The 11,750-nt window shown below is 31.6% G+C and overlaps 1 protein-coding gene and 1 long non-coding RNA gene across 2 annotated transcripts; one reads left to right on the top strand and one right to left on the bottom strand.

Annotated features, from left to right (window-relative positions):
- Positions 1 to 372: 372 nt before the first annotated feature.
- On the bottom strand, positions 373 to 3,454 carry LOC127126215 (uncharacterized). The gene is made up of 2 exons (XM_051055103.1): positions 1,260 to 3,454; positions 373 to 577 (listed from the first exon to the last, which is right to left on the bottom strand). The coding sequence occupies exon 1, from the start codon at positions 2,699 to 2,701 to the stop codon at positions 1,334 to 1,336; it is 1,368 nt and encodes a 455-aa protein (XP_050911060.1). The 5' UTR covers positions 2,702 to 3,454; the 3' UTR covers positions 373 to 577; positions 1,260 to 1,333.
- Positions 3,455 to 9,871: 6,417 nt separating this feature from the next.
- On the top strand, positions 9,872 to 11,276 carry LOC127126216 (uncharacterized). Its single transcript, XR_007804932.1, has 2 exons — positions 9,872 to 10,332; positions 10,965 to 11,276. It is a non-coding gene; the product is annotated as an uncharacterized LOC127126216 (long non-coding RNA).
- The last annotated feature ends 474 nt before the right edge of the window (positions 11,277 to 11,750 follow it).

Consider the following 11,750-nt stretch of genomic DNA (forward strand, 5'->3'; position numbering starts at 1 on the left):
TATCGATAATATCTTTAATATAAATTATTTTAAAAATTTGAATTTATTTTAAAATAAAATAAAATAAAAAAAGTGGCATACTGGCATGTATTAAATTATACTGTTTGATTTATTGATGGTCTCTGTATATTAGTTAGACAAGCGTATGGCAGAAGAAATGTGAAATATAAAAGCTCTAATAAAACATGTGTTAAGAGGGTTTCCGTATATTAGTATTTGAATAATGTATCTTGATACTACTATTCAGATATACTCATTTTGGCATTCCCTAATTGAGTTCATATAGATAGATATCACTACATGAGATTTATCCATATGTTAATATCCAAATGAGGCGATAGGATGATTTTTAAAATGTGCAGGGTTTGAGGATGATGCAAACTTAGCAGATGGACAACTGATCATTCAAATAACTGTTTTTGGATCCTAAACAAATGAGTAACTACTAGGCTTATTAGTTTTATCTATTACAATTAACTGTCTACAACAACTTTGCTGAAAACACAACTTGGACCACATTGTTGACAAGGAAAACAAGGAGACTGAATTGCCATTGACCTTTCCCCATGAAATATTTCTGCACAATTGAATAACAATAAATCATGCATAAAAAATGTGTAAAACAGCTTTGATGAACCACCAATACAAGAAGAAATGCATTACTAACTAAGATTTATATATCAACAGTAAAGGGCATTTTAAAAAGTTAGGTGGATACAAAAATTCAAAGCCAAATCCAAGCAACAAAAAATGGTGCTACAATTACAAAGAAGATAAGTATGCTTAGAAGTATTGATTCTCTATAGATAGATTTTTCTTCATAATGAACTAGTGAGATCCCATACAAATCCTAACATCAATCATCATAGAAGATAGGATAAGACAAAATCAACATGGAAAGAACTAAATAAGAACACCAATAGTTGCAGAACGGCAGAGAGAATATCAGCCAAGTAAAGCATAAGTTTTGTCCTATAAACAATGATGCTTGTTTGACTACAAGGCATGACCGATTCAGGTCGCGTAATATAAACAGATAAAGACTTCAGGGTAATAACTTCTATATACTAAGTTTTTAACTCAGCATGATTATTCTACAGGAAAGTTTAGTTTTTGGATGATTAGTCTCTAAACAGATGAACCCTTTAAGGACATTCTTATACTTGAAGTGATCTTACTCTGAAATCTTAAATCTACCAAAACTTGTAAAAGGTGAATGCTTCAAATTACAAGGCCATCACAAAGCAAGGAGAACTTACATAGATGTCGGAAAATTATTATGATGTGTTACATGATATGATAGAATAGTAATAACTTGATCTAGAATGCTTTATTAGTTCAGACGTCTGCGCCTTGGAGCACGAGAATCTCCACTGTCCACATCAGACAATCTTGAAGCATCAGCTCTCCTCCTAGAAGAGGTTACCATGGAATCAATTTCTACAGCAGTGTCCACTTGACTCTCCGAATTTATGACAGCGGCAATGCTTGAAAAGGAGTCTCTGTCATCAACTGAAGTAGGTGGTTGTTCTTGGTTTCTTCCTAATGGATTGCTACGGAAATATGCCTCAACCAACCTTTCAGCAGAAGTCAATGCTGATGAAAGACTAGAAAGTGTGGCTCTATGTGATTGTGATCTTCGAAGCAAAAGAGATTGCACCCTGCGGTGATCCCCTCCCAAGTCAGCGCCATTAACATTGTTCTGATTCAAACCTGCAACATCTTCCGGTGGTGCCACAGGATTCTGCTCTCTCCTCATGCCTCGAGATGTCAAAAACCTACTTAGCAAGGAAGTAGTTCTCTCTACTGTTCCACGGGCATTTTCTGTTTCATTTGGCTGAACTAGATCCCGAGTGAGATCAATTCTGTTTCCAAGACGCCGAATCACCTCCTCTACAGGGAGTGCAGAAGCATTTCTCATAATGGTTTGTCTCAGACTTTCAACACGCTTTGCTTGTGGCCTAGGAGGAATTTTAAGAGTGGAATCCTCCTCAAGAACACGAGCATTGTTCCCTCGACCATAGATGGGGGTAACACTCTTAATTGTCACCTCCCCTTTGCAAACCGGACACTCCTTAGCATCTGAATGCAGATGCAACCATCGATATAAGCACTGCCAACAAAACAGATGACCGCAACAAGTCAAAACAGGCTCCTTGGACAGGTCCAAACAGATATTACAATCAAAAAAGTCCCCATCATTGCCACCAGTCTTTTCAACATCATCCTTCTTCTGTGACATCTCATCCTCCATAACACCATTGTTGTTTTCACACGCTTTCAACGGCTCCTCCTCTTCCTCCATTCTCTCCACAGCCGCCACACTTCCTTCTCCAGCCTGTAACCCCGTACCATTACCCGAATTGACCAAAAAATTGTTCAATTCAATAGAGATATTGCGAGCTTCAGGTGGGATATAAATATGATGCGCAGGCTCTGGTAGAATTTGATGAACTTGAGCATAAGGCTGAGGTAGAATGCGATGAACTTGTTGAGGATAAGGTGGAGAAATCGGAAGTTGCCTCCATCTCCACCTCTGTCTCCCCCTAAGCCTTGCAGCAGCTTCGCTAATTCGCTGAAGAGGCTCCTCAATCCAATCATCCAAGTTCAAAGCCTCATTGGTTATGGACCCAGTTGGTGGTTCTGGGTCTGGACCCAGATTCAAATCAAGGTTCATTGCATCGGAACTTTCCTCCCCCATCACAGATCTTCAAGCTTGCTTTAATTATGAATATCAAGCAGCTAATATTACAGCAACAACAAAAAAAACAATAAAACCTAAAAAACAAAACTTTAATACAAATCGAAGAAACTCAAGTTTGAAGTGGGGTGATTATGATTTATCAAACAAAACTATGCTAGCTGAGAGAATCGAACATTCGGAAAAGAAAATTGAAAAAAATTTGGGGAAAATAAAAACCCTAATTTAGTAGAAAATACGAACAATCCTAGATCCAGTGAAGAAGGTTGACCATATAATCGGCGGTGAATTACTAGAATTGAACTTAAGCTGAATAAAATTCGTGAACAGTTCTAGGTTAATGCTCGCAGATTAAGGGTTTCATGATGAAGAAAATAGAAAAGATGAAAAGGGAAAGAGAAGAAGAAAGACCTTGGAGAAAAAGGGGTAGGGTTTAGGTCGGAGAGGATTCGACCATTATCGTTGGCGTTGTTGGATCTTGTGAGGTTGTGAGGAAGGGAAGAGGAAAGGATTTAGAGACAAAAAGCGAAATTGAGAGGAAGAAGAAGAAGAAGAAGAAAGACGAGATGAAGGAGGAGGAGAAAGATTGAGGAAGCACACGGTGTATGCGTGTTGGGTGGTCCTGATAGAGATGGACGGCTGTGATGAAGGTGTTGGGTTAGTGTTGCGAAACTGAGTTGTGTTGTTACTGCAGTTCATGGGATGACAAGGGAGGAACAACAGTACAATATTGTCCTTTATTTTGGGTTATTTGTCATTTAGTTTTTTATACACTTGTGATAATGAAGAAAAATTATTGTTATTCTATTAAATTGTTTTTATTGATTTTTTTTGTGTTTTTTATTAGATTTGATAATTATGAAAATAGTGTTTTGCGAAAAATGATTAACTGCATTAAAAATTAAGAAAAATATTAATTTTATTTTGAAATAAAAGAAATTATACTTGCTAAAACTATAATAATCATTAGAGATTAAGAGTTGTCAGATGTTTTGTTGTGGTATTAGAGTAAAGTCATGTAGAAATATTTGAGAAGTTATCTTTGTGGTGTTTTTTCTAATGAATTGAATGTCCTCCTCAACTCTAGGTTGAGATATTTATAGAAATCTCAGGGTCTAAGTAGTAATTGCTTCTAGGAGAGTGGGGAGTAGATAGTCAACTCTCATATTATTCTAAAGACTATGATCTTTCTTTTTTACTCCAAGTCCCGAACATGTTACTTTCCAATTCCCATGAACGGGCATTCCAGGAAACGGGCAACACGGTCAAGAAATAGGCATTTGTCCCAATAAATAGGCGGCTATGTGGCAAGTGTGGGTGACACACTATGTCGTCTCCCCTTAGTGGACCATTTACGCCGCTTCTTGTAGGTTTTTTTATAAATATATCAATACACAGCTCCTTAAGCACGATGGCTTGAAAAGATGAAGTGATTTAGTTTACTTTCCCTTTCTTATTTGGACGAGTTTCTCAGGTACACGCGAGTCCCCCAAGCATTGGGTGAATCATCAAACGTTAGCTCATGTAAATCCTCAAATGTTAGTTAAGGTGAAAACTATGCGCGACATTAAATGTTATCGAAGATTATTTAGCCTTGGGAAGCCATCGAGAGTTATCTTTGTGCTCCCGAAGGTCGTTGCTTTGTTAGTTTCGAGCATGTCCATGCCTCGGGGAGTCATGTTGATACAACTTCTCTTGTCCCTCTTTTTCCAATGCAGCCAAAGCCCTACACCTCCTTACTCGACCTGTTATTGGAAGTAATCAACGTCCATCACCAAATATCATCGTCTAGGGGGACCTTATAGGTAGAAGGTTGAAGGAGCATCCCGTGTCAATGAACTGGTCCCCAAAATTCCTTGAAGAGTATAACCGGACTTGGGAAGGTTAGGTCCCAGAAGAAGTTTGTCATCGAACTTAACCAACATGTTGTCGTTTCTTCTAGCTCGTTCGGATCCTTGAATGGCTAGGGAGTTCCTATCTTTCATTTTTGAAGAGGATTATGCTCATTTCTCGAGCAAGGCCAAAGTCGTCAGTAAAAAAGAAATGTGGGAGATCTCGCACGTAGAGCTTCAAAAAGATTTTCCTTCTACTCCACAAGTAAAGATGATGTCTTTTTACTAAATCACCTTCAGAGGGAGAAAAAGGTGCTCTAGAAACGCATTGGTGCCCTTGTGATTAAGCAAGATTGGTTTTTGGATGAGCTTTTCAAGACAAGTAACCTTTTGAAGGAGATGGGGAACGATGTGCAACCTTTCGGTTAACCCCACATATTGGTCAAAATTGTGTTGTCATTGTCTTAAGGAATAAAGGAGATTGATATTACCCTGACATCTTCCTGGACAACATTGTTTTATGTTAAGGTTATTCTTGCAATGCGATTCGAGAGTTAGACTATTCTCATAACATGGTGAAGGAATTTGAGGCGTCTTTGAATAAAACTCAGAAATATTGTAAAAATGCTTTTTATGACCTTTGATAGATGCATTGTTGATTATCCATACGATTGGACTTATCTAGGATGTCAACTTTTACTCATTAACCTTTTTTTTTGCATTTTCATCTCTGAAGTTTCCATCCATTTTTGTAGTAACTCAAATGATTAAGAAAAATAATGATTATTTTAGTTAATTATTTTTTATTAATTATTGGTGTTTTTTTATTAAATATGTTATTTTGAAAGTAGTGTAATACAAAAAATAATTATTGCATTGAAAATTAAGATTAATATTTATTTTCTTAAAAAAAATTATTTTGAAATAAAACAAATATTAGTATTTTTTGGAGAGTGGTTAAATTTCATGAAATTATTCATATATATATATATATATATATATATATATATATATATATATATATATATATATATATATATATATATATATATATATATATATATATATATATATATATATATATATATATATATATATATATATATATATATATATATATATATATATATATATATATATATATATATATATATATATATATATATATATATATATATAATATATATATATATATATATATATATATATATATATATATATATATATATATATATATATATATTTCTACTTAAGGTTAGACTATGGAAATATCTGTGCAATTAGCACGATTTGCATACTAAGATTAAGTAACTTTAAATTTATGTAACTTTCATAATTTTCGTTTTATCTCTCTCTAACCATCATTTTTTTCTCATATATATTCAAAATGCACTGAAATTATCAAAATTGCATAACAATAAAGTTATGGAATTATTTCTCCACGAATTGCACAGGTTACTTACCAATATTATTATCTTAAATATTTTTTTTTACAATTTATGTCAAGTATGTCATCTTTAATTAATTAAAAATAGTAATATGAAATTTAATTAATACAATTTAAAATTAAAGAATAAAAGTAGCATGAGTCATGTTTTTTATTGGACAACATACACATAACACAATTGAATGAAATAATTCTGACCGTTATAATAGTTAGGTTGTAAATGTAAAGTGAATTTGATTTTCTGTTTTAAATTTTTGTCATGTTTTTTTAGTTATTAGTAAGAAATATTTGTACCGCCTTATTTAAAATGATATTTATAAAAAATTATTTGCATCTTGTTTTTTTTAAAGTATCATTGATAAATATTTGTTTCATGTTTTTTTATAGATTTAATTTCAAAAGTTTTTTAAGGTTGCATTTTAATTTCTTAACTAATATAGTAAACAATACATGTTAGAAATTGAAACGTTATTTTAGTTAGTCTTTTCCGTTAAATTTTTGTGAAAAAATATTAACTTCGGCATACGTAGAATAATAGCAAGATAATTGTTAAAAAATTGAGTCAGCATATTGTCGCATCTCGAAAAATACGATTCCTCGTGATGGTCGCGGAAAATATTACGTTCGAACAGAGTCGCCACCGAACTTTATTTATTCCAATGAAGGAATAGGAAAATATCGATAAGACCTTTGAAAGATGGAATAATGGTCATCGCAATCATATTCGGGTTCGGGAGTGGATTACGCAAGAGGAAGGTATTAGCATCCCTCGCGTCCGTTGTACTCAACGGGAACCTTTTAGTTCTAATGTGTGTTTCAAGTGTTAATTTATGTTTGTTTGTTATCTTTGGGTTATAAATATATTGAAAATAGAAATGGATGAGAATCTCAGAAAGGGAAAGGAGAGGTTTTTTATTAGTGTGCTCGCGAAGATACAGCAATCTCCTGCCTACGTATCCTTAAATAAGGAAATCAGAGCATTCGTAGTTCGGGGAACTACGGTTGGTTGGTGTCTTTTAATGAACGACTGTTTAGATCGCATCCTAAAGGCTAAACGTTGACTTGTCTACTCTCGGCGGAGGCTTAAGCATTTAGTTTGTTGTGCGCATTAGAAAGGATTAACAGTGTTCTTTCTGAAAAGAGTTTCAGCCACACGGGGTGACAAGTTGGATTAATATGTCAGATGTTTTGATTGGTCGAGATGTTTTTGGTCGGATGACGATTACTCGGATAGTCGAGTAAGACAACTCGTATCCTAACAGTCGGGAAAGGGAATAGAAGACTCTAGACCACTTTCTTTTTCATCTTTAATTATAGAAAAGATTTGATAATAATTAAGGTGTTTTAAATGGATGATGAATACTCGGATAATCGAGTAAGACAACTCGTATCCTAATAATCGAGAAAAGGAATAGAAAACTCTAGACCACTTTCTCTTTCATCTAAGTGGTTATAAAAATAAGTTTATGTATGGTCGATGTATTTTTAGAATGAACGACAAGTGCTTGAATGACTGAGTAAAACAACTCATATCCAAGCATTTGAGAAGAGGAATTGAAAACTCAAGATCATCTCCCTTTTCGTACAGTTTGTTATGAAAATGATTTGATTAAGTTGTATGTTTGTAAAAAATGACAATTGTTTGACTGACCGAGTAAGAGAACTCGTATTCAAACAATTGAAGAGAGAAGTTGAAGACTCAAAGTCATCTCCTTTTTCATTTAGCTTATTATGAAAATTACTTGATTTAATCGGGTTTAGAAGTTTGTAGAGGAATGACAATTATTTGAATAACCAAGTAAGAGAACTTGTATTCAAATAGTCGTGGAGAAAAATTGAAAACTCAAAGTTATCTCCCTTTTAGTTTCTTGTTATAAAAGGATTTGATTTGTTTTTGCTTAAATGGATTAGAAATGACGACCATTTGACTAACCGAGTAAGAAAACTCGTATTCAAATAATCGAGGAGAGGGATTGAAAACTCAAAACCATCCCCCTTTTCATTTTCAAATGGAGTGTCGTTTAGATGTGATTAAGTATTTTAATTTAACTTTCGATGTCGGATCGAGGTTTTAAAAATTGCATTCTTGTGAATGAATTGAATTTATTTAGTGAATGGTCCATTTAATCGATTAATTAAAATCGAGTAGGTCTCATTGTAAGAAAGCCCAAGAGTAAGCCATGTGAGGTTGATGGCGATGCTTTTACAAGCGATCGACTTACATAGGTGTTTTGAAAAATGGGCTCGACTTTGAATCGAGAGGTTTTATTTGTTTTTTTTTTTTTAAAAAAATGGTTTGAATTGTTGGCATGGGAATTATAATCTTTTTTTGTATTTTTTAAGTCTTTATCATTTTTAGGTTCATTTTAAGATGAGATGAAGGATGTACAATGATATAAAGTAAATATAAAAAATAAATGTTAGAAGCGGAATTTAAAAGAGTTAGATGTTAATTGCGGTCGTTAAATATTAGGTGTTAATTGAAATCAACATGGAATAATCAAGAGAATTGCAATAAAATATTAAATCTAAAACAAATAACTAAAGTTTAAACAATTTATAAAAATATCATTAAATTAAAACTCAAAACAATATCAAAAATCTCAATTCTAAAATATTATCCAAAATATTAATTTTAAAATATTAATAAAGATTAAATTCTAAAATCATTCTAAATTAAAATTCTAAAATAATTCTAAGTCAACTTATAATTCTAATTAATCTACAATTATTTAAAAAAAAAATGATCTAATTAAATTCTAAAATATTTTCAAAGATTAAAATCTAAAATAATTCTAAATTAAATTAAAAATTCTAAAGTAATTCTAAATCGACTTATAATTCTAATTAATCTACAATAATTTCTAAAAAAGGAAAACTAATTAAATTCTAAAATATTAACAAAGATTAAATTTTAAAATCATTCTAAATTAAATTAAAAATTCTAAAATAATTCTAAATCAACTTATAATTCTAATTAATCTACAATTATTTCTAAAAAAAATCTAATTAAATTATAAAATATTTTCAAAGATTAAAATCTAAAATCATTCTAAATCAAATTAAAAATTCTAAAATAATTCTAAATCAACTTATAATTCTAATTAATCTACAATTATTTAAAAAAGATCTAATTAAATTCTAAAATATTTTCAAAGATCAAAATCTAAAATCATTCTAAATTAAATTAAAGATTCTAAAATAATTCTAAATCAACTTATAATTCTAATTAATCTACAATTATTTCTAAAAAAATATCTAATTAAATTATAAAATATTTTCAAAGATTAAAATCTAAAATTATTCTAAATTAAATTAAAAAATCTAAAATAATTCCAAATCACCTTATAATTATAATTAATCTACAATTATTCCTAAAAAAGAAATCAAATTAAATTCTAAAATATTTTCAAAGATTAAAATCTAAAATCATTCTAAATTAAATTAAAGATTCTAAAATAATTCTAAATCAACTTATAATTCTAATTAATCTACAATTATTTCTAAAAAAAGATCTAATTAAACTATAAAATATTTTCAAAGATTAAAATCTAAAATTATTCTATATTAAATTAAAAAATCTAAAATAATTCCAAATCACCTTATAATTATAATTAATCTACAATTATTCCTAAAAAAGAAATCAAATTAAATTCTAAAATATTTTCTAATTAACATTCTAAAAAAAATCAGTATGGGCCTAAAAAAGAACCAACCAATCGAAATATACAACAAATAATAATAAAATAAAATAAAATGAACAGGGGTCACCCATCCGAAAATGGGGTGCTAAAATAAATAAAAGCTCAATTGGGCTTGGACTGGAGGCCCACCGCTGGAAAACAAGTTTCTCCCAATGAGGGAGCCCTTTTCGCCTAAAGCCAGCAGAAAAGCGCTTAAGCGTTTCATTTGTCAAAAAACAACTCTCTTTCTCTCTTCCTCTCAGAGCAAACACAAGCTCTGCAAACTTCTAAACACCTCTGACTTCAACCTACCGGAGAAGATGGCGGTTGCCGGCCAACGGCGGCGGCGCCACCTTCTTCTCCGACGAACCACCACTCAAAACCTAAATCTCAAATACCAACTCCCCTTTATTCACGCTCGCGGTTGCGGATCCGGCCACAAAAACAACAAAATCCCAACCACAAACCCAAATCGGAAACCCTAAAATAGAAAACCCAATTCGCACAAAACGAAATTAAACCCAAGATCTACAGAGTCTCAAGAAATTACCAAAGGAAAAAGGATCAACGAGAAGAGCTCTATATCAAGACAAAATTAAAAGGGAAAGAAGAAACTCAAGATTACCTACACGGAGAGATTTTGACGTGGTTCCGGCGACAAACTCGAAGGTAATGTAATTATCTTCTGATTCCTTTAGAGTTGCCTCCTACTCCTCCTTTGCTTTAGATTCAGCTTATAGCTCAACCTTGCTCAAACTCTGGTGATAAGTTTGAGCGGTTGATGAAAAAAATGAGCTTTAGGTTTTTTTTTCGAAATATATTGTTACTATATATTCTGGGTTCTGAAAAAGAATTGCTCGGTTGTTGCTGTTAACTTTCTAGGATTTTCCTTAGAAATTTTGCTCTGTGTGTTTGCTGTTGTGTTCTAGGTTTTTTTTTTTGAGAAAATCTCTTACTGTGTTGTCTCTTTGGAGTTAACAGAGAAAAAAACTTTGAAAATTTCTTCTGGATTTTTATCAAAACGTTCTTTTTACTGTTAATTTGTTGTTGTTATATATGTGATGAATGTTGAGGTTCTGAGATAACTTGTTAAGTTATCCTTTTTTCAGATTTTGTGGGATAATTACCTTATGGATTTAAGGTTGTTGATGTGGATATTGCAAAGTGTTCTTGAGTGTTCTCCTTGGTTTACTGTGTAACCAAATAATCTGTTTATTTAATGGTTTATTTTCCAGTTTGTTTTAAGTGCTTATTTTGATAAGTAGTTTTTTTTAACTTTGAATTTGGTTTTGCATTTGCAGGTGAAGTGATGTTGAATTGATTGAAAAGGGGCGCTGGCTTTTTGAGTTGGGGCACTACACGAAGGGACCATTGGCTTTGGAGAAAGTCTCTGAAGACTACTTCAAACCATTAGACTCCATTCAATTATTTTCAGAATTTTAGATTGTTTTTGTAACCTGTAAATTAATCAAATGCTCCTTTGGATTTTTGTGTAAATTTGGATTATTTGGAGTTTCTTTAATATCTAAATTTAATTTGAAACTTCCTTTTTTTTGGAGAACTATGTAACTACTTTTTTTGGGATTATCAGCAAGATCTTTTTATAATTTTAATTTAAGCTCTATTAGGGTAACTTGTAACATTTGGACTTAATTGAAATATGATTTGGAATATCACTTGGAACATTATTTCGAACATGATTTGTGCAATTAGTCTTTTTTTAAAAATTTTAAACCTTGCCTTAACAATCTAATAGTATTAATCAAAAGAAAATTTACTATAATTTAAATTGAAAATGGATTGGGCTCAACAATGCAATTTAATGGACTTTTAATTTGATTGATTTTAACACATTAATATTATCAAAAATAAAATGTGCCAAAAATTCCTAAGATAAAACAGGTCACAAAAATGTTGCACTTTCAAACTTTGATCCTAAAAACCAATTAAATACTCGTGCATGTGATATCTTAATCTTAAAACCAACATACTCACTTAGAAAAGATACAAGTTTAGTTTAAGGATTTTTTATGAATGGTTTAGAGATTTGGCAGATGTATTTGAGACGTACAAATGGGTTTAATGAT

This window comes from Lathyrus oleraceus, chromosome 3 (assembly GCF_024323335.1).
Source record: "Lathyrus oleraceus cultivar Zhongwan6 chromosome 3, CAAS_Psat_ZW6_1.0, whole genome shotgun sequence".
In the NCBI taxonomy this organism is placed as follows: Eukaryota; Viridiplantae; Streptophyta; class Magnoliopsida; order Fabales; family Fabaceae; genus Lathyrus; species Lathyrus oleraceus.